At 31.0% G+C, this 27,294-nt stretch overlaps 1 protein-coding gene across 1 annotated transcript in view; it reads right to left on the bottom strand.

Moving 5' to 3' along the window:
- LOC127704969 (RNA polymerase-associated protein CTR9 homolog) overlaps positions 1–27,294 on the bottom strand; it is a 56,956-nt gene that overhangs the window by 29,320 nt on the left and 342 nt on the right. The window contains exons 2-15 of the mRNA XM_052209209.1: positions 26,040–26,138; positions 25,340–25,579; positions 24,861–24,950; positions 23,563–23,738; positions 22,659–22,854; positions 21,657–21,764; positions 20,021–20,140; positions 19,069–19,185; positions 17,829–17,918; positions 15,479–15,607; positions 14,362–14,545; positions 13,690–13,778; positions 13,014–13,199; positions 12,114–12,201 (exon numbers count right to left, since the gene is read on the bottom strand). Coding sequence (XP_052065169.1) covers positions 12,114–12,201; positions 13,014–13,199; positions 13,690–13,778; positions 14,362–14,545; positions 15,479–15,607; positions 17,829–17,918; positions 19,069–19,185; positions 20,021–20,140; positions 21,657–21,764; positions 22,659–22,854; positions 23,563–23,738; positions 24,861–24,950; positions 25,340–25,579; positions 26,040–26,138 — 1,912 coding nt within the window. The remainder of the gene's footprint in view (positions 1–12,113; positions 12,202–13,013; positions 13,200–13,689; positions 13,779–14,361; positions 14,546–15,478; positions 15,608–17,828; positions 17,919–19,068; positions 19,186–20,020; positions 20,141–21,656; positions 21,765–22,658; positions 22,855–23,562; positions 23,739–24,860; positions 24,951–25,339; positions 25,580–26,039; positions 26,139–27,294) is intronic.

Here is a 27,294-nt window from a genome sequence, read left to right as displayed (position 1 = left end):
TCCGTTATTCTGTAATGTTAAACACCAAATTAGAAAGGTCAAACACGAGAGAATCTTATATTTGAATAACTTTAATTGTATAGGAAAACTTTAAAGCACAGGCATATAACGACAAATCTTTTCACATCGATCTGCCATTTATAGATATTTTGTACCAGAATTTTTGGCTTTTTCACGGTATGAATTAAATGTGACCTTAGTTACACTGATCGATTCAAAAGAATCTGTTTGTGCATTATTGTATAACTTCAGTGCATACAATACAGTATTATGGTACAAATAATGAACTCTGTTAGTGGTATTTAGTGTAAGCCCACACTTAACTATCTGTCCATGATGTAACATTTTTTCTCCCTTAGTCAGATTAATGTTTACAGTAATTAGTTTGCGGAATTAATCCAGAAGATTTTTTTTTCTTTTATTCAAATCTTTCATATCAATTAAGAAAACATGATTAAAACTCATTGACTAAAGTTGCCTATGATCTTCCTGTCTCCAGTCTTAGCAATATTGGTTGTGGATGGTAAAAGTAAGTCTAAACCAACCACAAAATACGAGCAATATTTTCGAATAGTTATTTTTCTTTCTTTTTTTTTTCAAATCTACTTGAGTGCACATAAACTACCTTCAAAAGGTAGGATCTTATTATAATTATAAAACATTTGGGAGTTTAAAACCTGAAAAGGCATAAATAGAACAAACAAAACCATCTAACTTTAATAACCTGAGATAGTTGCAACCATATTCTAATACAGTCACATAATATTATCAAGAACTGGAAATTTAAAACAATTTCTTTTTCATTTTTCATTTAAGATGAGGATAGGAGGGGTCTCATCCTGTATTCGAAAGAAATAAATTCCCAAATCCCAAATTCCTGTGAAAATCATGTGTCCATTCCCACAACACGATAAAATTTTATCCTGAATTCCAGAAGACCAGATGATTTGACTGGCTATTCCAGAATTTCTGTGATTTAAACGGCTCAATCCCAAATTCCATGAAAAAGGTCCTTCCGCCCCTCATTCAAATCATGCCAATAGTGGCCCAATACCAAAGAATAGGTAAAGGAGTGGGTGGTATACTTTGGGACTAACAATCCACACGCACTGGTACCAACCCAGTGGTATGCAAGTACAAATGAGATTTTTGTGCACACCACAATTATCTATCCATTCTGTGATATTTTGATAGGAAGCTTTTCTACTCCCCTACAAAGCATCCTTTAAACATCAAATTTATGGCTGATATCACTTAGTGCTTTGAAATGGACTTGGACATGTAGGTCTGAGTTATCTTATTTTAGTGTGAGGCTATTACTATACTCCTCTGGTCAAGTGATTTATTAATTAAAAAACTTAATTGCCAGTAAATGATGAAATATAGGTCACACAACGATTTTGAGACTGAAAAATTCTATTTGTCCCACTCAACATAGAAGGCAGATTAATGCCTACTTTACTTTTTCACACAAACAGTAGCTCATCTATATATTTAAATATAAAGTCAACTCAAGCATACCTCAAAATGAACTATATATGTTAATTAAATACTTCACAACTATTAGGAAGAAAAAACTTTAAAATTGGTACTTGCTTCCTCATTACTAAGCATTTGGGAGTGAAAGGTCTGACTGGTGGTCTTGGATTAACAATAATGTGTCCGAGTGTGTTGATATGTCTTTCTGCAGACTGTAAGCCCTTGAACAAGCAAGTTCTAAATACCACTCAGTTTGTCAGTATAGTAAATAGAAGGGTTCATATATTATCAATATGGCAATAACATGTTCTCAGTCTGAATATGCATGTAATATTTGCAACTGGACATTAAACATCCACCAATTCATCCATCTATCTGAGAGAATAAGGTCAAACTATATGTTGACAATTGCAAGGGAGGGAAATGTTATTACATATTAGTTTATGGCGATCAAGTTTAACTGAAAAATAAAGATAGTGATCTGATCACTAAACTATATTTAAATCAATTTACTATGAAAATGATGAAAAATTCAGAATGACATGCACTAAAATTATTCTAGACCAAATAGAGTTGTCCCATTACTTTTAATAAGCTTAGAAACTATCCCCATCAAGGAAACTTATTGCTGATCTATAAACCATGAAATTGACGCAAAAGCCACTAGTAAATCCTGTCATACAAACATGTGCACATTACAATATTTCTTAATATCAAATTTAGTTGACCAACAAAAATAATTATTGCATGAAAAAAAAAAAAAAAATTATTAAGAATTTTACAAAATATGGATTGACTAGCTCTTCTTCTTTACAGAAAACTATGTAGGTATTACTGCTTTAACCAGAACTTATTGACTAACTTGGTATTAACTTGTATTTATTGCTATTTTTCAAATTTGGCTTTGATCTTTTTTTGAGATAATTTTACATATCACGCTATACTCCAGTGATATGGGTTTTCTCAGTTGAGTCGAAAGAGAATGTATGATGTCATTAGCCTATGTCATTGACATTGCCTAGGAAAACAGCAAACAACAAATTATATATGGTCTTTCAGATCTGATTATATTTCTCAGCTACAATCTCATCTCGGCTGTAACCCCTTCGAAAAGATTGTAGCTGAAGAACACCCTCTCTTTTGAAAAAACCATCGATAATCAGTAAATCTGTATATCTTACATTCCAATGACATTTTACATGTTGTAAAATTAAGAAAATAAAATGAAAATATCTAACTTACAAAATATCAGGAGATTGATTTTTTAAAATTCAAATAGCTCTTATTTCTATGTTGGCAAACACAGTGCTTGTATAGGATTTTCAAAAAGAACTGAAGAGGACCACTATTATTTAACTTGTGGTCTGTAAAATTGTTTTAAATAAATTCCCACTACTTATTATCATAAAAAACAAGAAATGGCAGCTCTTTTATCCCTATTAAGTTCAAAAAGTGATGAATGAGGTCTTTAATCAGTACTTTAAAATACTTAAAGGTATCATATTTAACTTTGTACAAATTAAAGTAGCAATTAATCTACTTCAAAATTTCAAAAATATGAAAATATATAACTAATTATTCTTCATATAACAATTCCCATATAAAAACATTAAATACAAGACACTTCAAAGTAAATTTCTCCACAAAAAGATCAAAAGAGAAAGAAGGAGCCGGGTTGGTTAAAGCGACCTTCAATCATCCAACGATACTGAATCTAATTCTTTAACTGACAATACCATTACACAATAGCGGATCACAAATAATCTAATTAACTCTCACGCTCACAAGATTGGTCACATGACTTTTACAACTAGGAAAGAGTGTTTACTTTTGACAAAAAGGAACAAAAACGAGAGAATACAGATTATTATAGAAGGGGTGTTGATTTTTTAAATATGATATTGAATGTATTACAAATGTCCAACAAATATTCAATAAAAGTAATATTTACAGTTCCTGATGAGTTTTTTCAATTATGCAAAAATTTCCTACCGATTTATGATGCGTATATATTCTGTGGGGTAACAGAAGTCTACGCATTCATTCTGCATGTATGTTGGCAACTCATGACAGAGATGAACATTTTGGATTTGCATGTAAACTGTCATGTAGCATTACATCCAAAACAGTTAGAATATTTAGACTCAAATCAGCGTTATGGTTATAAAAATAATTCAGTGATAAAAGAAAATACAACACAAACTCAAACTATTCCAAATATGGATTACGAAGAATCGGCATTCAAATACCAACCGTTCAAAAGGTCTTCAAATGACTTGGAAACTAACTCTGTCAACTATCATCAAACTTCACCATTGTATAACGTTTATGATAAATGGCATTATTATTCTATGAATCCACCCGATAGATATGGTGCATCAGAATACCATAATGGAATAATTCCATTTGGACATACCTCATATTCAGATCAAAATGGATCCAATTCGTACGTGGATGTTGGCTACCGTCGTTATGCTTCCGACATTTATGGACAAATGTATGATCAACAAATACCAGAATCTAGTTTTTATCCATATGCATCAAATTTTAATCCATATCTGAACCTCTGTGACAACAGCCATCAGGCAAGCAGTTCTTACTATCAACACAAAACAAGATACCCACTTACACAGAATGGATATAGAAATATACATGAAACTGACTTTGGGTCGCAGAGTGACCAGAAAACAGATAGTCACTGGTACATGTTACCATCAACGAGAGGTTCTGGTACTACATCCAGTCGTGAACAGGGCTATGAATATGACTCTCAATCAAGTTATCCTCAGCCTATAAACTCAGGACACCAGGACAAAAATACAAAAGCTACAGCTAATGGCTGTAGTTATGAACATAAAATAGCAAGTCAATACGGAAAAACAAAACAAAATGGCACAGGAAAAGGTACATCTAGTTTTACACTACATGTACGTAAACAGGAAAGAAAATTAAAGAAAAGATTAAAAGAATTGCAAAGTAGAAACTGTGACAAGGCAACGCAGCTACAGGAATATTATCATTACAAGGTTATAATGATTGAAAAACAGGCTCAACAACGGCAGCAATCTGATCAAATATTAGGTAGCATAGAATCCAGTGAAGAAACTGATGTTCAAATACTTCAACTTGTTCATGAAATGGATGAGAGAATCAATGCTCTCCAGTTCACGCTCAACGATGACATTACTGACAAATATGGGCAGGTTTGTGGCGAAGTTAGAAAAACAAGACTATTACCAAAACATGCAATAAAAAGTTTAGAAAACTGGTATGAGGATAACCTTAGTAACCCCTATCCTTCTCGTGATCAGACTGTACGCTTAGCATTAGATTGTGGACTAACTATCGAACAAGTCAGAAAGTGGTTTGCTAACAAAAGGAACAGATCTCGTAATAATAAGCTTCATCTTTTGAAGTAGTTATAAAGCTAATACTAATTGGGGAAGGATATTTATCTATATGTCAATTTATCTATTTGGCTTAACATACAGTGAATGGCAGTTTCAAATATCAAATATTGACTTTAGACTGAAACAGAAGTACACATTTTCACAAAAATTATCTGTAATATGATATGAAATCAAATTTTGTCATGTATTTATCTAAATTTTAAACTTTTATTAAATTTGAAAACATCAAAGATATTTTGTATTTAATTGTATATGAACAAGTATCTGTATGATATATTACTCCTTGGTTTATAAAAAGTGGATGTGCAAATAGGAATTACAGTATCTTTGGGAGTGTCAAATTTTGTGCACTTATAGATTTATGAGGTTTTAAGCACACAATTATGCAGTAAATTTTATACAAACAATAATGATTGTATCGAATATCTTGAAATTATGTTCATTTAAAAAAAAAACTAATTAAATTTGTATGTGTTTCTAGTATTCATGTTAAAAAAAATAATATTTTCACCACTATATTCTAATTAATAGGATTGTTTCTGATCAAGTGAATCGTCAGAATTTTTATTCTTATTTGGATAAAAAAATAAAGGTAAAAAAAAAAACCACATCCCAAATCATTTTTGAATCTGATTCAATTTTATTACCAACATTTTACAACATTATTTTACTATTTTTGTTTATCTTAACAATTTGGAACAAAATGTCAGAATTTAAATTCAACTAAAAGCATAAATTCTAACTTTAAGTTATTTTAATTAATTTTCTTTCCTAACTCCAATATCATTTAAAAATATTGTATCAATATTTCTTGGTCATTTAGAAATAATTGAACAAATTAAAATAAATATGTTATACATTGTTTTGTTTGTTTTATTTTTTATCCAAAAAACAAATGACAGGGAATCTTACCCTTTTCTGTTTTATATAAGTACAATTTTATGAATATCTAAAGATCATGTAATACTAAAAAAAAAAATATATATTCTATTGGAACTGATATTAAATCTAGAATACATAATTTCTTACACATTTTATAAGCTTGTTTGCTAAACAGAAATATGTATAAACTCATGAATTTTTAATTCAACAAATTGAACTTATTTAAACAGAAAAGGGTACAATTCAAAAGCTGTTGTTTTTTTTAATTTAGAAGTTCATTAAATTTAGATTTACTTTAGTTATTAATCAGGAAATAATTAATCCAATTTAATGATGTTCTTGTAAAATCATTTTTTTAACACAAGCTGAGAAAATCAGATTGTCTTATTATCTTATTTAACATAATTAGCAAATATAATTACATCTATATTGTGAAGCTTTACCAAATTAACTTATCCTAAACAATTGAAACCAAAAGGAAAAAAAAATCATGTGAATGAAAATTAAAAGCAGTTTGATAGAAGAAATTACCAATTTCAATTCCTGCATTAATTAAACCTGCTAAACTTCTATAAATAATCTTCTAAAATAAAAAAAAAATGTGGGGTATACATCATTGAGACAGAAACCCAAACAAAAAAATCCGAAAGATTTTAATAGTTTACAAAAGTATGAATAACGTTAAAAAGGATTGATAAAACTTGTAATCAAGTTTACACTATGTTCATGCAGTTGACCTGAAGCACATTGCTGAACATAGTTACGGCATTGTTGTTTTCTTGTTGTGTATCTGGCATCCAGACTTTTGGCATCAAGCTTAACTGACAAAAACATGTAATGTGCACATCAAAATATAGAACAGATATGAATGTCTTTAACATCTATCTACACAACAGCATTTGCTCACAGTATATTAAGAGATAAATACTGTTTTTTATGAAGCATATGTCTGCCTCTTGTTTTATTTGATGTTTCCTAATCTGCATCAATCCAATATCAATATTGTTCTATCACTTTACAGATCAGCAAAACATGATTTACAATTACCAACTTTTGATGAGGTAAGAATATGGTTTTGACGGAAACATCTGGTTTTTGTTTTATTCCATATTCTGAGGAAACAAAAGTTGTATTCAATATAAAAATGAGGTGATGTGGTATGATTGCCAATGAGACAACAATTCACCAGAGACCAAAGGACCTGCAAATCAATTTTTAAATAAAATACTCTTAAGTCATGAATATTTCAGTATAATTTAATTTTGGATGTAACGCGTCTTCCGATTGGCTGACGTTGTTTTGTTTATCAGCTCATAGACATAATTTTGTCATGTGACCGCGACGTCATCAACGTTTTTTCATGATTTACTCCGGTTTAAAATGGAATTAAGAATTAAATTATAAGAAATGACTGTAATATTTTTTCTGTCTATTCGAAATAACATAAAAATGTGGTGCACACTTTAAAATAACCCGCTACGCGGGTTATTCAGTGTGCACCACATTTTTGATGTTATTTCTTCATAGACAGAAAAAATATATCAGTCATTCCTTAAATAACTTGCAAACAGTTTTTGTTGTAAGTTTTTTTGTGAAAAGAACCCCTGGATGTAAGCAACTATAAGTTACTGTATGGCCTTCAATAATGAAATTAATATTGAAGGACAACCATATCCTAAACCAACTGTACCACCAAGCTTATACATGTATCATATTAAAATGTATAGCAGCAACAATTTCTATAGATATTTACTGAGGTTTTTCATGTAAATTTATTTTTTCAAATTCAGGTTTTTACTTGTATGAAGACTATCAAAAAAACTGAAACACAAATATTAATTACCATATATATATATATATATATAAGTTTCTTACTTTTAAAACTGATAAAAACAAAAATTGGAATAAATGCCTACACGGCCATAATTGTTTGTGATTATTAAAAAAAAAAGAATTACATTTGATATTAACCATGGTCAATATCAACTTTGGAATAATTTCTTCTGGTACATATGATTTTTAATTCAAAATCTAATTTATATACAAAAATCTTCCTGAAATATACTTAACTTAAATATGGAATATTTGTCACTTATACAATTTAGATAAAATATTAACATCAAATAACTGTAGAGAAACAAACTATAATTTCTTTACTTTGGAAGCATATTTAAAATCATTAGCAGTAAAAAGAGGACTTGCCATTATCTGTTACAGCTGCTTACAAACAGTAAGAGGCTAAGTATTATCTTGGTGTCATTAAACTATCTTAATTCATTGTATATATATTGAAAGTCAGAGCAATTAAGACAGGAGTAAACCAAAACTTTTATCAAGTTCCCCCATCAATGGTGATGTTTAACATAAAAATAAACTTTCCACATATGGATGTGTCCAAAAACAGAACAAGATAAAATGTATGCTTTATTCATCTGTACTTCTAGAGATATTTATGTATTTTTTACTTTTTACACTAAATTTTATATGTTCAAAAATGATTTTTACTGGATAACAAAAAAAAAATCAATAAAATCTAGAAAAGACTTTCTTGGGTGGTATATTTAAAAATACAATACAATTTTGTTTTCCACTTTTTATTGCACAAATCAAATTTCATATTCTAAAGTAATATAAATCTGTATTATCTATTATTAAAATAAAATAATATTTGACAGTCCTCCAAATCTCTACTTCGTACATTATTTATGTAATTGTAGAAAAATGTATAATTATCTCTATACCTTTGTTATTTGGTTTGTGAAAATAAAGATATATATAAAGAATCTCAGTATTTCAATCATAAACATATTTGTTTACTTTTTAGACATTGTAACTTGGATGGAGAGTTCTCATTGGCACTCATACCACATCTACTTATTTCTATTTCATCTTTTAACTTTCAGATCTAATTGTTCCACTTTAATGAGATCTTCTGCAATTAAAGATCAGATTAGTTACTAATTAGATAATCTAATTAGCTGTCACCTTTCTCTAAACATTAATCAAAGATTTGATGAAGCCAATGAGTAACAATGATTGCCCAAGCTAATCATTATCAGATTGCCCAAGCTAATCATGATCATATTCAGTGATTACTAATTCACCCTTCCTTTCATCTTTTTCAAACAATAAATGAAGCCATTCATTACTACTGATTAAACAAACAAATCATGATTGTAAACCAATGAAATCCTGATTTTTCTAATCAGAGTTATCACATGGTAGGAAAAGGCCAATCAGAAAATGAGTCTATCTGAGTTGGCCCAAGCCAATATCTGAAAATCTCAAACAAAAACCCCTGGCATGACAGTTTCAACTCATTGCCAAATCGAGTAAACCTTGCCAATACATCCACAATGAATAATTCAGCCTTCATCCAATTGACACCATCTACTACCCTGTCAGATGTCATTGCTGCTACTATCCATGATATTCCAGTTGATGATGACTCTAACAGTAGTCTAGAACAGTACCTTGACTACAGCCAAACTACTACTACTCAAGATGGTTCAACATACTCAAGCTACCCATCAGCTACTCAGTCATCCTACCAAACACCAATCAAGACCAATGGAAAGCCAGCACTGACTATACAGACACCAGGCCACTACTTCAGTCCTGCAGGAGACAGTCGTTTTAATGACTCTTTGTCAGGTCTCCTTGGTTCACCACCACCAGATAGTCCTCTGGCCAGGAATCCGTTCTTCAGTGACCTTCAAGCAGTCCTAGCAAACGATTGTAAAGCCAGCAACTCACTGTCAGAATGTCTGCTCACTACCATGACAACTCAACCACATCAAGATGTATTCATCAGAGAGCAGAATCTTCAACTTCGCTTCAACTCACTTCAAGGGTCGTTCCCAGATGACATCAAACAGCTGTCTAACTTCTACCGTTACCAAGCAGCAATTGTTGAGACAGAAAGATTCCGTCATGTTCAGCCAACCAACTACCCAGATCACTACAAGAAATCACTCAACAATCACTATGACAGCCAACTACATCAGATCATGGACCGTGTAGAGAGAAGTCTGTCACTTCTTGAAGAATCTCATCAAATGAAACCAGTAGTATCATCAGTCAACTGCATCAAACAACGACCACTACTCTCCAAGAAAGCAGTACGTCACATGGAAGACTGGTATGACCAACATCTAGAACATCCCTATCCTAACAACATCATCATAGACCAGCTGGCAGTGAAGGGTAACATTCAGGTTGAACAGGTCAAGAAATGGTTTGCCAACAAACGCAACAGAAATAACAACACCCGTACACTCACAGAGATTGCCAGAAAGAAGCGTAAACTTGCTATGCAGCATTCTTGTTAATATGTGAACTTTGAATTGAACTGTGTGAACAATGAACTATTTGAACTATGACCTTCAGTGCTATGTATAGTATTTGTTTTGTTATTGATTTGTTATGTTTGTAAAGTTTATAAATTTGCTTTATGTCTGAATATCTTGATATGAATACAAATTAAAGACTAAATAATCAATTTTGTTTTCTGTGTATTTTTTTCAAGTAACTTTTGATTATTCATGAATGTTTAAAAAAAACCAACTGAAACAAGATGAGTCTACAAATATACAAAAAAAATGCTTGATTGTCTTGCAGAACTGGAGAATTTAATCTAACAAAAGAAATTACTCGCATCGAAAACTTCAACCTAGGATGAAATAATTTCACACAACTCAAATGTAAGCAACTATAAGTCTTCAAAAATGAGCTAAACCAATACCCTATATTAAGTTATAAAACCCATTACATGAAAAATGTTATACCACGGCCTGATTTATGAAAAAACAAAGATTTTGCAATATGAACACCAAAATATGGTCATAGTTTGTCCGCCATTTTGTCATCCATTTTTCTCTCAAATATATCGCAAAGTGGAATGTTTTACATCATTAATTAAGTAGACAAGATATAAGACAGTGTAGACTTAATCCTATTCAGGTAAATAATACCTTGACAAGTTATATTCAAGACATCAAAGTGTCTGTCAGAATTAATTCTACTTACAAATAGCAAAATAAATATTCAATGTTGTTATCAATACCCATACATGTTTTCTTCAGACTGTTTAAGGACTTTGATGTGCACACTATCACATTTTACTCAAGTGCAAGGTGTCAATTGTTTCAAGTTTGAAATTTCTTTCTTACTATCAACTCTTCACTTTTCATCAAGTGATTGTCTGGTTCAAATTGTCTATTTTACTAGACAACATCAATTTTAGAGGGATAAAGTCAACAAAAGGTGTCCTTCACTAATCTTATTTCTGGTTTTATTATATCATTAGGAAATAATTCATAGTAGAAACTATTTTCAATAGTGATTAAGTATTGTTTGCTCATTGATAGATGTTACTTTCAATACAAGGGAGGTAACTCAAAACTTTCTAATGTGAAATCATAGTAGTGGGGTTTTATCAGGTGCCATTTTTTATCACTCAATAGTCACTTAAAATTATTATATAACAATACAGCTTATCTCAGAGAAAATCAGTGTATATAGGTCTTTCTGGGTGACAAATTCCAAAACATTATGGCAATGTTGACACCTTATAAGATATAAAACTGAGCTAGTGTTGAAGACAAACAAGCATTCAAAACAAAGAAAACAGATATGACGTCCATTTTCACTGACCTAGTACACATTTTTGTTTAGGGGCCAGCTGAAGCCCGCCTCTGGGTGTCGGATTTTCTTGCGGTGTTGAAGACCCATTGGTGGCCTTCTGCTGTTTTCTGCTCTTCGGTCAGGTTGTTGTCTCTTTAACACATTCCCCATTTCCATTCTCAATTTTATTTATGACATGACCGTATAACACATTTTTCCATTACAAACTAGTTACAAAGTATTTTTTTATCCACATACTCTATATTATGATCTACATAATGTCATTTCTGATATAAAGTAGCACTTCATAAGAAAATTTAGAATATGTGTCCATGTCCCCGCTCACAATATCCCATTTCCATGTTTAGTGAACCGTGAAAACACATAATAATGAACATGTGCAGTTAACTTCCTCAACCAAAAACTTAAACCTAATTTTGGACACAAAAACCAACAGACACAAAAACAAAATAAAAATCATCTAGATTTGTATTCATGTAATGATAAAACCAGGAAATCAAGTATCCAAATACACCAAAATAAATTAATTCACAGTAACCTGAAAATAGTTTTATCATAAATCTTAACAAATACTTGTATTTCCTAATTAATGTATACTGCATCTCCAATCTGAATCTAACTACTCAAGTTAAGGAGTTTGATTAGTAAACCAAAATTTGACTTTAAAGAAGTTTTGTTTATGATTGTTGTACATACCGATCCCATTAGCAGCCCAGATATTTCTGTCATCATTTCTCAGCACTTGTTTGTACATAGCCAGAGCACGATCTTGATGTCTTTTTTCCTGAAAATGTAGAAGTGTTTGGAATAATGATTGAAAGCTTACATCAGTTTATATAAGAATTCCATGTTGTTAAACTAGTTATTTCATGTCAGAGACTTTTACAGCTGACTACACAGTATGGGTTTTGCTCATTGTTGCAGGCCATACAGTGACCTATAGTTGCTTACATCCACATCATTTGGAATCTGTTGGAAAGTTGTCTCATTGACAATCATACCATATCTCCACAATTTTGTATAGTCTATACATCAGTACATGTTAATGTTATTTGTCTGCTATTAGGCATTAAACTTATTGATGCTGTAAAAGTATAACAAGGAGTAGAATCCAGAAATTAGGGAAACATGGATATTTGTTTAGAATAGCACAAAACAAATTGACTAATTTCAAGTTATATTAAAAATTTACTAAAAATACAAAATATATTTTACCATTATTTCAAACACTATAAATGCTTCACTCTGAATATTCTCCAGTCTGAATGAATGACATATTTTAAATAGAACTATTTCTAAACACAAAGTTAAAAGAAATACAGACTCAATTGCTTACATCCATTTCATTTGTACTTTGGTGGATAGTTGTCTCATTGGCAATCATACTACATCTCCTTATTTTAATATTCTTTTTTTATGCTCTGAAACATTCGATGCTTCCCAAATTATTGGTCTAAAAAATACATAATAAAGATTTGTCCATAGTTATGTGCAGTGCATACTGAAATATTTCAAGTAAAATGACCTTATCCTTGTCTCTCAGTGGTTGATGCAGTGTCTGTAACCAAACATTACCAAATGCAATTAATAAATTACCTTATCCTTGTCTCTCATTGGTTGATGCAGTGTCTGTAACCAAACATTACCCAATGCAATTAATGAATATGCATCATCTTTGGTTTGTGGTCGACCAATAATTCTCTCAAATTTCTTCTGTCCTGGTCCCCACTCCTGCTTAGCTAAATGGAGATTGCCAATCAAAGACCAAGCATCTGGGTGATCCTGTAAAAGAAATCGAATATTGATGCTAGGGGATAAGAGCTTCTTATGGCATATTTGTGACTGAGACTGTATCTGAACAGAGAACTGTAATTTAGTAATTGTTTACTCATTACGAAAACAGATTACTACAGTGTAAGTAATTAATTATGAGCCTTGATCTTATTTAACATATTTTAAATAAACTTTTAAAAAAGATTTATGTCAGGCCTGTACAACCACATCACAAACTCTACATAATTGTTTGTGCCGCAAATATTAACATTGGAAACAGCATGGCTATGTCTAACTTCAATGACTTTGTGGCATTGGGATAACTGTTTAGAAGCTTCTTGCTTTAGACAAATATTTTTCCCTGACCATGGAATTGACTAATCTCAACATGATAACATTTTGATAGACAGCTCACTACGGATTTCTATTTAAAATCAACAAATAATTTTTACACCCACTAAAAACTTGTCAGTATTATTAGAATCTTTTGACTAATTACCTGATTTATCTGAAGAGCTTCTTTAAACCAATCAGAAGCTTCATAAATCTGTCCTCTGTCCCTGGCCATACATCCCAATCTAAGATAACCTGAAATACCAAATCCAATATCATGTGGTAACAGTAAAGTAGCAACTGATGTAGATCAAAATTCAGCAGTGGTGGTTCACTGTAACAAACATTTTCAGTAAAAGGTAAATCTCATCTGTTTGTCAACCAAATAACCATTGTTAGTAACTTCTTTAATGACAGGCAATTCAATTGGTGCGTGTTTTGACAGCAACAATCCCTCATATGTCTGTGTTTGTGAAAATAGTCTTGTTAAAAAAGATAATCTAAACATGAAATATTTGCTTTATCATATGAAATTTTCTGCAAGATCCATTTCTGTGAAATTCTAGTCGGACTGTTTTGAAAACCCTAACTACCAGATAGTCTTACTTTGATAAAAATGAACAACACAAAAATGTTGCTGGGCTAAAATTGATACATATAGATTAAGTTTTATACATCTGTTTTAAAAAGTTCTGACAAGAGTTTCCCGAAGAAAATGCTTATTTTTTCTAATGTTTTCAATCAGTAACAACATTCTAAGAGTATGTTCCTCAAATGATTTTCCCCATGTAAAACTTGAAACATTATATTTTACAATAAGTTAAATATTTTCACTCACAGTCTACATAATTAGGATGTTCTCTAAGAATACTTTTGTATAATCTTTCTGCATCATCATACTCGTGTGTAGCTTCATAAAGAACAGCAAGGTTATAGGTCGTGGTCACAGATATGGCACTGTAGTATGTTTCATCATGCTGGGCTTCGCCTCTAGATCTTTCCAATGATGACTCATAAAATCTCTGTTGATCATGATATACAAACATTTATAAATGACATTTGTTAGTTTTAAATGCATTTTATTCTAACACAAAAAATAACTATAAACAGCTTGTGCAACATCAGAGAATACCTTGTCTCAAAAATAAAGAATAGTATCAGATGTTTTTGCTGCTTTAATTAGAAAAATAAATCTTACTCTCAGCCAACTGTTAGATGTGGTCAACAATAGCAAATTTTTAAACGGTCAGCAACTTCAAAATTGGCTCAATGGATGTTTCTATTTCTATAAAACAAAAAGGGTGTGTCATAGAGTTCTATTTATCTGTCCTTGTACATTTTTAACCTTTACTGTTTAGTCCATTTTTGGTAATATCCTTTTGGAGTGGCTCGGTACTTATACATCCCGCCATTGTGTTATTATGCCATGGTCAATTTTGTAGTCTAAGTCTTTCATTTTTGCTTACATGTATGTACTTTGTCTATAGAGTGTCTGTATGCCATTTTGTTTTTCTTTGTTGAAATAGTTATTTGTTTTTATAGCGATTAAGATTATATTACAATGTTTACTGCTGTACCCCAATTTTTGACATTTTTACCTATTATGTCTATTTGCTTTGCTCACACATTGTTGTCAATATAATGGAATTCTATGTGACTGTCATACAAGTGAGAGATTTAGTTAGCTATAAAACCAGGCTTAATCAACCATTTTCTACATAAGGAAATGCCTGCGCCAAGTCAGGAATATGACAGTTGTTTTCCATTCGTTTGATGTGTTTGAGCTTTTGATTTTGCCATTTTATAAAGGAATTTCCGTTTTGAATTTCCATTAGAGTTCGGTATTTTTGTTATTTTACTTTATACATTATACTGATGATTTTCTTGTCCAGCTTTGCAAGTTTAATAACTGTCATATTCATATATTCAAGGCAAATAATTCTGTCAAAACAAACCTTAGCTTCCTGAAGGTTTCCTAGCCTGAAGTGAAGTGCTGCTACATTATTAAGTATTTCTGGAGGTACATCAGCCTCTATCTTCTCTTTCAGTATAGTAGTGGCTTTACCATAGGCTGATAAAGCTCCCTAAAAGTAGAAGTTGCAATTAAAATGATACCAGAAATAGTTTTATGAACATGAATAGGTGAAACTGTATGGCAGTGGAATACCATACTAATGAAAGAAGAATGTGTAATAGAAATGACCAACTTTTATAATGTAGTGTTTTATTATATTGTGATGACAAGAAATTTACTCACAAAGGGAACTGGTAAAAAGGTCACATTTGAATAAAATAAATCTAGGTAAAAAATTTGTAAGTAAAATGGTAATAATTTTTTACCAGTTGTAAGCATCCCTAATGTACAAGTATAAATGTACATAGCAGATGTATCATTGTGAGCAACAAAAAAAAAAAAATAAAAACTCATACAAAACTGGCATTTGTATATCTTATCATGTTCTAAATCTAAAAACTTAGTTCACTGCAATTATCCTTTGTAAATATCTATTTACATTTTAGTGCTTATACTTCATAAAATCTTCTATTGTACAAAGAATCAGCTAAAACCTACTATTGGGTAAGTACAACAGGTATTTCAGTCCACTTGAACAAAAATTCTGTTTAAAAATTCTTCAGTAACATGTGCAAGTCATGTCAAAGCAGTAACATGTGCAAGTCATGTCAAAGCAGTAACATGTGCAAGTCATGTCAAAGCAGTAACATGTCCAAGTCATGTCAAATCAGTAACATGTGCAAGTCATGTCAAAGCAGTAACATGTGCAAGTCATGTCAAATCAGGATCATATATCAAAGTAACATGTACCAAATTCTTCAATGCAAATTACTAGACTTCCATCATGTAGCATACCTCAGTTATAAGTTCTGAAGGTTTATAGGTAGGGTTTCAGCTAGGATTTTGAGGGCTTAAGTCACTTTTGCGCGAGATGAAAATCAACTTTTTCTGGGGGTAAAAGCAATGGACCAAAGATATGTTTTACTAGCTATACATCTTTGAAGGGCTTAGGCATGCTCAGGCAGTTATTGCATAATTTGATAAATGTGGTGATTAAATATGAAGATTATAATAAGATCTAATAAGGATCCGGATTTCTAGTTTACAATTTCACTTCAGTTACTTTCAGGGAACATTCCTGATCAATAAAAGTTGGGTTCCTTTTTTTTAAAATAGGAATCACAGCATAAATGAACCTATAATGACTATTTCACTGCATAATCATTATCCTTGTAAAAATGGTTAATTCGAAATTTGGAGTTCATTTCTATTAGCCAAGTATTTGTACAAATCCTTGTTGGAACGATTCTAATGACTGCATATATTGTAAATTAATCAAGAATAGATCATGTTTTCTTTGAATTTTTTAAACGAAATAAAACGGGAAGTGACAGGAAGATAATAAATTCAAAATGAATCTGGATTCATCTACACATTGGTTCGTTTTTAACAAAAGGCAGGAAATTATCAGATTTCTATATCAAACTGCTAAGTAAGAAATATATTTGTCTCCTTCGTTTATTTTGATACTAAATGATTTTGTATTTTACGTTTTAATGTCTAATTTATAAGAATACGTTCACGCATGCGCAGTACATAGTAAAGGAAGCACCTGTTTAATTGTGGAAATATTTCTGAATGTTTTGAATAAAGTTCTTTCACTTTAATCGAAATTCTTGAGAGATTTTGATGAAAGTTACATAAAATATCATGAAAATTCGTTCATATGACTAAACTACGACAAATGAACTGCAAATTGTGATCATTTGAGAAATATTGAAATTTAGATGCAAACTGTCCGCTGGGGAAAATATTGTTTTTCAAAAATGACGAAACTATGATAAACAAACTGCAAATTGTGGTCGTTAGAGAAATATTGAAATTGAAATCCCGACTGACCGATTTTACTGGGAAAAATAATTATGATGGTCAATACTTTATGAGGTTTATTAATTAATGGATTAGTGACCCATCTGAAGGCGATTAGGGGATTACCTGTGATCACAACTTATAACACCTGTTGTAGACGTTAATAAGATGAGGGTCATAAACTTGTCAAAAACATGAAGACAGGTAGACTTATAGTATTTTTACACTTTTCAAATTTAAGTGACGAAATTGATTTTAAAAACTTTCGTAAATGACGAAAATGACGAGCGCTAGCAAAATCAGTTTATAGGATAATATTGTAAATATAATACATGTTGTGTATCATGTATATGCAAACTGCTACTTTACTCCACCACAATGTCTGTTACTGGACTAAACAAACTGGATGCGTTTTTTCATACCTGTACATCATTCTGTTCTAGAATTTGAGCCAGTTCTATCCAAGCCTCCACATCATCAGGGAACTGTTCTGATACTTTCTTTAAATGTTGCTGAAATTGATAAAACAAAAAAATGAAAGTGAAGTAAAATCAATTCATCCTTGCTTCTTATACTACATTATGTAATTTTAAATGCAAAAAAAGGATCATTGAAGGGCTAAATGTCAGTCTTCAGAAATCTTTTTTGGCTACAGACATTATTACTATTTTAAGACCTTTTTTTTTTAAATTGGCCAGTAAGGAAAATTCTAAAAGGCCATATAAAATAAAAGTTTTTTTTACACACTTGACTGTTGAGTCAATTATCAAATTTGAAGACTGACATGTAGGTTATATTGGTCAAATCAATGATGAAAAATATTGCACTGTAAAATTAATATTGAAATGTAATGGATATATAATCTTTAGTTCCTCAAAAATGAAGTTATGCATAGATAATTAACAGACTCCATAGTTGTTAATAAATGTTTACCATACAAAAGGATCATAATAAAGAAATGCATGTATCATTAATATATAATTAAATAAAAGAAGAATGTGTCTGAGGACACGAATGCCCCGACTTAAGCTTTGCAATTTTCCAAGTTAACTCTAGGTAATGGCAATGACTCACTGTCCAAATTTAAACTCTGTCTGTGTGTTGTGGTTCTTAGCATTGTGTATAAGTTTGAATGAGTCGAAAGTAAGAAAGAGTGCTAAAACGAAAAAATTGCAATTTTCCAAGTAATAAAGGGCATAACTCTAGAATTGTGACTTACTACCCGAATTCAAACTCTGTCAGCATGTTTTGTTTCTTAGCTTTGTGTATGAGTTTCATAAAATTTGGATGAGAGTGCGGAAACAAAATGGATGGAAGGACAGACAGGAGGGGAAAGATGGACGAACAAAGGAAAGAAGGACGTCAAGGGTAACACTTAATGCCCCCATTGACTATGGTGGGGGCATAAAAAACTTAAGCATACAGCTTGAATAAAATCTGAAATTTACCACACCTCAGGTCTTTTTGTAATTTGGATAAAAGTTTTAGTAGGTTATAAATAGAATATGAGAACTAGAATCGAATTGATGAACATGTATTTGACAGTTAATGCTCCTTTAACTACAACTGACTCACCACAACATCAATAAGCATGCACAATTCAATATGTTAAAGAGTTTATAATGAAACAAAATATGACCTGCTAAAAATTCAAATATTTACCTTAGCTGTGTCTCTTTTGGTCAGATCAAATGAGTTGGCATATAATGAACCTAAAATTTTCATTGTCTCATAATTTCCTGGTTGAGCTTTTAATACTTTCTCAAAACATTGGGAAGCCTGAAAATACAATTAACATTTATTTTTTAGACATATTATTTTATACATTTATAATATATTTTGTACAATTTATTTTCTGGTGACTCTTTCTTCAAGTATACTCAATGCAAAAAGTTTAAAGGATTATTATATTAAACTCAAAGAAATTATTTAAAACATAAAACCATCAATAGATATCTAACCTATAAAATACATCTTTTGGTCATTTATAAAATAATTCTAAATGTACTTTAAATACATGTTTTTACTTTTTTGGTGAAACAGAAATGCCTTAACGACTACTACTTCAATTTATGACAACTGGTTAGATCTTTGATATACGATTGATATTAATTGATTGGTTGAGATTCATGAAGTTACCATACCTTATAGACTTAGAGTACTGTAAAATCCGAAATTTTTACAATGTTTTTGTTTTGTTAAAATTGTGAAGAGATAAAAGTCACACAAAAAAAAATCACATTTTGAATTTTGATCACATTGTATACATGCAGCATTTCCTGAAAATGATAAAATAAATTTTCAATGTGTGACAATTGTCAAAAATTATTAATAAATTTACAGTAATCTCTACAACATATAGACAAAGTAACTTCATCTGCAGAGGTGACAAGATGTGTAAATTCACAAACAACATCTCCTACATCAATCAGTTAAAATAACAAGCTAATTATTAAATTTTAAGTAGATCAAGTAGCTAATTTACAAACCGAAATGGGTTCAACTTTAAAATAACTGATTCACTTATTGCTATTGTTGTTTAATGTCCAGCAGACAATTTTTAAAAGAATCTGCAGTCAAAAGAAAACTCTGGAATAACAACTACATAACTTACATTTTCATTGTCTCCCCTGTTAATATACATCTGGCCTAAACCGAAGAACGGTAAAACAAAATTGATAGGTGCAAACTGTGTAGATTGGTAATAATACTGAAATGCTTGGTCAAAGTCATTCTGAAATGCAGAGACATTAGCCATAACAAAACTGTACAGATTCATAATTCTAAACTAATCAATCAAAACTTTGTACAGTAAACATATTATCAAAACAAAACTGTGTAGACTCAAAATAATACTGGAATACTTGGTCAAATCATTCAGTAATGTGAAGACATTACTACTATGAAAATTCATGATGATAATGATATCACTGCTTTATAGTTAAAAATCATTTTGTAAATAAGAGGGTTTTATTGTAATCAATGCTTACATGATAACAACAGAAAATTATATAGTTTTCTTAATTGAGATCTTGCAACAAGTACCACTAAACCTTAACATTATCAATGAATAACAACAACCGAGTCAGTGTAATGTGATCATTGATCATTGTCTGATGGACATCACCAGGTCATGATTTTCTCAGACTGTTTATGATGTCATTCCTCTAAATCCATTGGATGTGTACTTATTGCCTTTAGTCTGAGAATCTGATTTATTTATTTGTTGTAATTGGATTAGAACTAGCTTTCAGTAACTGAAAGTTCTCTTAGGTCGTTACTTTGTGTTTTTCGTTAGTTGCTTTTTGTGCTCTGGGTCGATCTGATAAGTCCAGCCATTTGCAACTGATTTTTATAATTTTTCTTATGTTGTGCAGTTACACCACTGTCCCAAGTAAGGGGAGGGTTGAACCCTCGTTAACATGTTTAACTCCTGCACATTTTGTATGTGCCTGTACAGAATGTGCCTGTCCCAAGTTAGTGGTTGTAGTTGGTTGCTGTCTATCATATTTGTTTTTAATTTATATTTTTATACATTAATCAGGCCGTTGGTTTTTTTTTTTCTTAAATTGTTTTATATTTTGTCATTTAGGGCCTTTTATAGCTTACTATACAATATGGATTTTGCTCATTGTTAAAGCCAGACGTACAGTGACTTATAGTTGCTTACATATTCATCATCTGGTCTTTGGTGGATAAATGTGTCATTGGCAATCATACCACAACTTGACCTATAAATTATTAGGGTTTGTAAGATACATGAATTTTATCATTTTATGGGGATTTGTAAGGGTGCTGGAATTTTGTATGGATGTATCAATTTTTTTAATTTTTAAATGTTTTATACTAATTAACAAGCTGTCATAAGCATGAAATACTGAACATCCACCAATGGACAATCTAAAAGTGTAAAGGACAGGTCAGCTTACCTGATTGGTATGTGTTCCAAGTATTAATCCTATGATCTATGATTATATAAAATTGACATATTACTCATGATAACTGTAACTCTGACTTTAATAAGTCATTGAACCATGAAAATGAGGTGGGACACAACTGACATATGCAAGTTGTAAACTTCAGATTATAATCAATCAATGAAAAAAATATAGATTGTCAAGCTCTCCCACTGTCTGAAATATTACACTTTAAAAATAAATAGCTGTCATTGTTGCCACTGAATTAGCATACATATATCTTGCTTTTAGAGACCTCCATTGTAGGCAAAACAAATAATGAATAAAATTTACCTGCACATGAAATGATCTAGCTAATTGATAACAACTCTCAGCTCTCATTCCTTCATTTTCTGTATTATGGAAAGCATGTAAAGCCAAATGTTGAACTTTTTGGTAATCCTGAAATGTTAATTGTAAATTAAAATAAACTTTGTCTTAATCACAGTGATAGTCAAATTTTCCTCAACTTATTAAAAATTTGACTTTGGTATTTCATCATTTTCGTGGAATACATAAGCAAACCCGATCCAAGACATATTGAATAGAGGACTCATTTTAACTCATAACTGTTATTTTTATGGTTTATATGATACATGTGATACAGTTACATATTCCTCTACTTTTCATAACACAAACATGAGAAAGGAGACATAATCACATCCAATACACCTACTCCATAATTCAATAAAACTATCACCTGCACAAACATTAAGGAAATCTTAAACACAAATGTGGTTAGACATGGTTGTCATTTGTTTGATGTCACCATTTTTACAGAAACAAGAAGTTTAAGGCAAAAAGATAGGTATTTTTTTAACATTTGGTTTAAATGCATACAATTTTTTTTAAAAGTACCGATTCACCCTATTCAATATGAAGTACAACAGTGGCGGTTAAAAAAAAACTCAATATGGAAAAATGCAGAAAATCTTCATCCATGATATAAACAATTAAAAAATTTTTTTTTGCTTTCTTATTACTTTTCTTCCTTAAATGGCATTGCGCTTTGAAAACTTTGCAATTACACACCAAGTGAAAACTAAAATTTAAACCATATGGCCAGCCAGTTCAATCAGCAAAAAATCTGTAGATCACAGTAGTTTCTTTATCAAAGGTCAATTTTCAACAATGGAAATGTAGGTTATAAGAAAGGCCTCTATTAAAGCTGGTTTAATTACTAAATAAATTCTACAACAGTTTTGGTGTCATAACAGAAGTACAGTCTCACAGTTGATGCCGAAAAGAAGGAATATGAAAGCTTTAGAAATATACATGTATATATGTCTCTCAAACCTTTTTATAAAAGAAATGGTTTGCAAGATGATTTAGGACCATAGGGTTGGCAGAATCAATGGTGTAGGCTTTAGACAGAAGTTGTACTCCATTTTTGATGGAATCCTGGGTTTTAGTATTCAGTTCTAGAATAGCCAGTCCTACTAATGCTCCAACACATGATGAATCTAACTGTAGAGCTCTTTCAAAAGCTAACCTATAAGTAGAATAAATATTCAGCGTTATCACAGAAAAAAAACAACAATTGTCAGTCACTTAACTGTGTTATAAGAAACACAAGAATTAAAATTTCACATTGATTTTTGTTTTACTAAAAAACTCAGAATCACCTATAAAAAAAAGTTAAAATTTGACTGGTGTATGTTTTGCAATATCAGTGTTTTATGTAAACATTTACCACTTCATGACTCTTAATTTTATGTATGTATGAATTGTAGAACTTGTATGTTAATGAACTATTTCAGAGAAGTGAGTTTTATCTTATTCATTGGTTTCTTGGTTTATTAATGACTTTAAGTTAGTGTGTATTAAAATGAAATAAGTGTAATAAATTTCATTTATTGAGTACTGTTTTTTCCATCAATATCTTGAATTCAAACATCAATATGGTTGCACACAAGATCTTACTTATTTCATACATTTATTTGCATCACACTCATATTGCTCAATAATCCCCCCCCCCAAAATGTATAGTTTTTCATGTTGAGGCCTTCTATAGCAAACTATGAGTATGGGTTTTTCTCATTGCTGAAGGATGTATGATGACCTATAATTGCTTATTTTCATGTCATTTGAACTCTGGTTGATAGTTGTCTCATTGTTGGAAATCATACCTCATCTCTTTATTTTTATTTTGAATAGCAAAAGGATTCAATCTGTAAAAACATTCCCTTAATCTTTTTACCTTGCTCTTTCTATTTTCTGAAGTTTAACAAAACAATGCCCCATTCCTAATCTGACTGATGCAGGACAGCTAGGATTTGTCCTTAATGCTTTCTTATAGTAGGCTAGGGCTCCTCTATAATCCTTCTTATTAAAGGCAATACAGGCTTTACCTAGGAGTGATGGGATGTTGTTAGCCTGAAAATAATTTGTCCACATAAAGAATTATGTATTATATTAACAATCCTACATATGCATATAGATATAAAAAAACATTTAAAAGATATCAGGTTTTTTTCTTCAAGGAATATCGCTCTTTGTCAATCATAGCAAATAGTATATTTCTTTAAGTTTTAAATTTTGTTCATTCAACAAAATAATACAACAAATAAATGGGGAATGTGTCCATGGGACACAGATGATGCTCCTGCTTGCATATAACCTTAAAGGGACATAACTCAACAACGGTAAAAGTGATGCTACCAAAAGTTGTACTTGATCTGAGTTTTGTGGTAATAAGCATTGTGTATAAGTTTCATAACGTTTGGTAGAGAATAACTTAAGTTAGAGAACCGAAACCAAAAATTCAGCAATTTTTCAATTTGTAATGGGCATAACTCTAGAAAGGTAAAAGTGACGCCACAAAAATTCAAATTTGATCTGTGTTTTGTGGTAATAAGCATAGTGTATAAAGATTCATAACATTTGGTTGAGGCAAAATTAAGTTAGAGAACGGAAACGAAAAATTCAGCAATTTTTCCATTTGTAAAGGACATAACTCTAGAAAGGTAAAAGTGACGCCACCCAAATTCAAACTTGATTTGTGTTTTATGGTAATAAGCATTGTTTATAAGTTTCATAACATTTGGTTGAGGCTAACTAAAGTTGGAGAACCGAAACCAATTTCCGGACGTACAGACGGACGTACAGACAGACAAGGGTAAAACTTAATGCCCCCTCCGCTGTGGCGGGGGGACAAAAAAATTATATCTGATGGATTAAACTTTAAATGCTTAATATCCGTTTGGTTTTTTTTTCATGAGAAAAGAAAATGTGATGTCATTTCAACATATAGAATAGAATATAGAATAGAATATTTTATTTTTCCAAATAACAGGGCCCATTAAGAGTATATAAATCAGATATTATGATAGAAGTAATTGAGTCAACAATAAGACATTACATATACATAAATATTAATGTGTTTGTGTGAGTTTAAACAGTTCTAAATACTCTTAAGAAATAAAGGACATTACATGTATATATATCAAAACATTTCATAAACTTGACATCATATTAACTATAAATAAAAGTCATTACCTGTCCCAACACGAAATTAAACTGTGCATCAGCCTGGTCCATCTTATCTCCTTCTAACAAACAGAAATAGGCTCTGCCTAGCAAGTGGTTCTACAAAATATATAAGTATATCAATGTTTATTTTTCTAATAATATTTTAAATCAATTCTAATTCACAAAAATCTTTTCTTTTCTTACCAGCAATGGGTGGTGTAAATGAAGTAGTAAGTTGTAAATACTAATAGACAGGGTTTCCATCTAGGATTTTACAAAATATAAGTCTTATGCCACTTGAGAATAAAAAAGTATAGTGAGACTTTTTTCCTAAAGTGCACAACATTGAATACAAAGTACAAAAGGTCATCTCTTGTCCTTATGGCATGTATTTTGTTCTTTCTTTTTTGTAAAATGAGGCACAGTTTCAAATCTGTAAACAATTTCACCTAGATAGATTAAACATTATGTAACTATTGATTGTTAAATACTCTATATGATCTTACCTGGTCGTACATTATGATTTTGTCTGCAGTTGTATATAGCAGTGTTGCCTGTGTAAACAGGTCTCTCTTCTTGTCTTTATTTTTTTCCTTGTGTGCTTTCTGTACATAGTAAGCTGCCAAGGTGTCCAGTGCTCGCATCTGGTCCTTCTCAAAGTTAGGATAGTCCAGTCCGGCATCTGTACGGGAAGCATCCAGAATCTTAACAAAGTCTTCCACATAGCCTTGCTTATAGTATTCCAACTGAAATAACATAAAATATTTCTCTAAATGAATAAATACAGAATAGAACTATATGCCTTCTATGTCTTGCAATTGTTAATACTATAAACAGGCTATAAAGTAAAATATTTCAGTAGATACCCAAGTTTTAGACCCAAATAGAATTTTTAAGATCAAGAACAGCAAAACAAATGTCATATAGTAGTTTTCTGGTATTTAGTATGACAGCAAGACTGTGTCACAATCAGTTTTGCATTGGTCAATCCTATAATCTCTGAATTTCATTTTTTTTCATAAAATATGCATATTGATTCTAGAATTTTTCTCTATGTTTGAAATATATATTTACACCCTTATCATTTCATCATTATATCATGTATATTCTAGATATTAATCTACAATTAATGCACAGCTTTAAGATTAAACATACTCTACTCAGACATTTGTCAGATGAATATATAAAAAAATCTCCATGACTTACAGCTAAAGTAACCCATAGATGTAATGGAGCAACTTCCTGTCTTAAAATACTGAGAACTTCTTCTCCTTCTGGTAGTTGATCTAAATCTAATTCTATCACCTGAAATAAATACATTAGTCTTCTTCAGAAAGAAATATCATAACTAATATTCAACAAGATATTCACAACTGAAATTTCTGTGTTACTGATACATGTGATATAAGATTTATATTCTTGATTTTCGACATAAATAATTTTGGATACAGCCATGACAGTTTGGAAATAAATGTTGAAAAGGCAAAACTTTGAATGAAGTTGTGACATCAGAAATCCTATTTTCCAATATTTTATGAAACATGTACAGCAAACTTATACATAAAAATGTATATCATTTAATGGGAACATAAATTGTAGAAGGGTTGATTTGGGTCTGTACATGTACTATGGATAAAAAAACTTTCCATAACTAGGCGGAAAACTTCCTTCCAGTTTTGGGGTTCATGTCTGAATTTTTAATAAAATATCATTTTAGGCAAAAACATTTTTTTTGTACACCAAGTCACCAACTGACCAAAAAGAAGCATGCTATTGTTAAGGCAAATATACCATGCGACCAACTGACAAAAAGGAGAATATGATTTCCTGCAAATTTGTATATCTGATAAAAGAATACATTTGTAGTTACTCTAAACAATTATGATGTCTTGAATGGCTATTTCAATTTTGTGCTGTTAAGCCTTCTTACGATGTCATAACACAGAAGCCATTTTTCACTTTCGTAGAGTATTGAATGAATCTACAAACCAAACTCCGTCAGATTTGACAGACCTTAATTTCCAGATGATATAAATCGAATGTTCCAGAAAATGTAGGGAGTTTGGAATATAAATCTATTTTATTCTCTCCATAAGTGGATGATCTTTGGAAATCTGTGTAACATTTGGAAAAAAAGGTAGGTCATTGTCAACTCAGGTTGTAAAGCAACTTATTTCAACATTACTTTTGGATTTCTGGAAATATTTTGCACTAACAAGCACACAAGAGGTAAGAATTTGTTTACATGCAAAAATGTCTAGCGGTCAGTGAAGATTTCATGGCAAAATTTCCTCGCAAAGTCCAAGCGAAACAAATGGCTTCGTCTTCAAAACGTTGTAGGAAGGCGTCACAGCAAAAAAAAAAAAATATACATGTATAGCCTTTCAAGACATCAACTTGATCAAAATTTTTCGACTACCGAATAGAAGGAGGACAAAGAAAAAACAAGCATGCAAAATCC

Source organism: Mytilus californianus, unplaced genomic scaffold, assembly GCF_021869535.1.
Source record: "Mytilus californianus isolate M0D057914Y unplaced genomic scaffold, xbMytCali1.0.p SCAF_6, whole genome shotgun sequence".
NCBI classification, from domain to species: Eukaryota; Metazoa; Mollusca; class Bivalvia; order Mytilida; family Mytilidae; genus Mytilus; species Mytilus californianus.
This window is presented reverse-complemented; position numbering and strand designations above follow the sequence as displayed.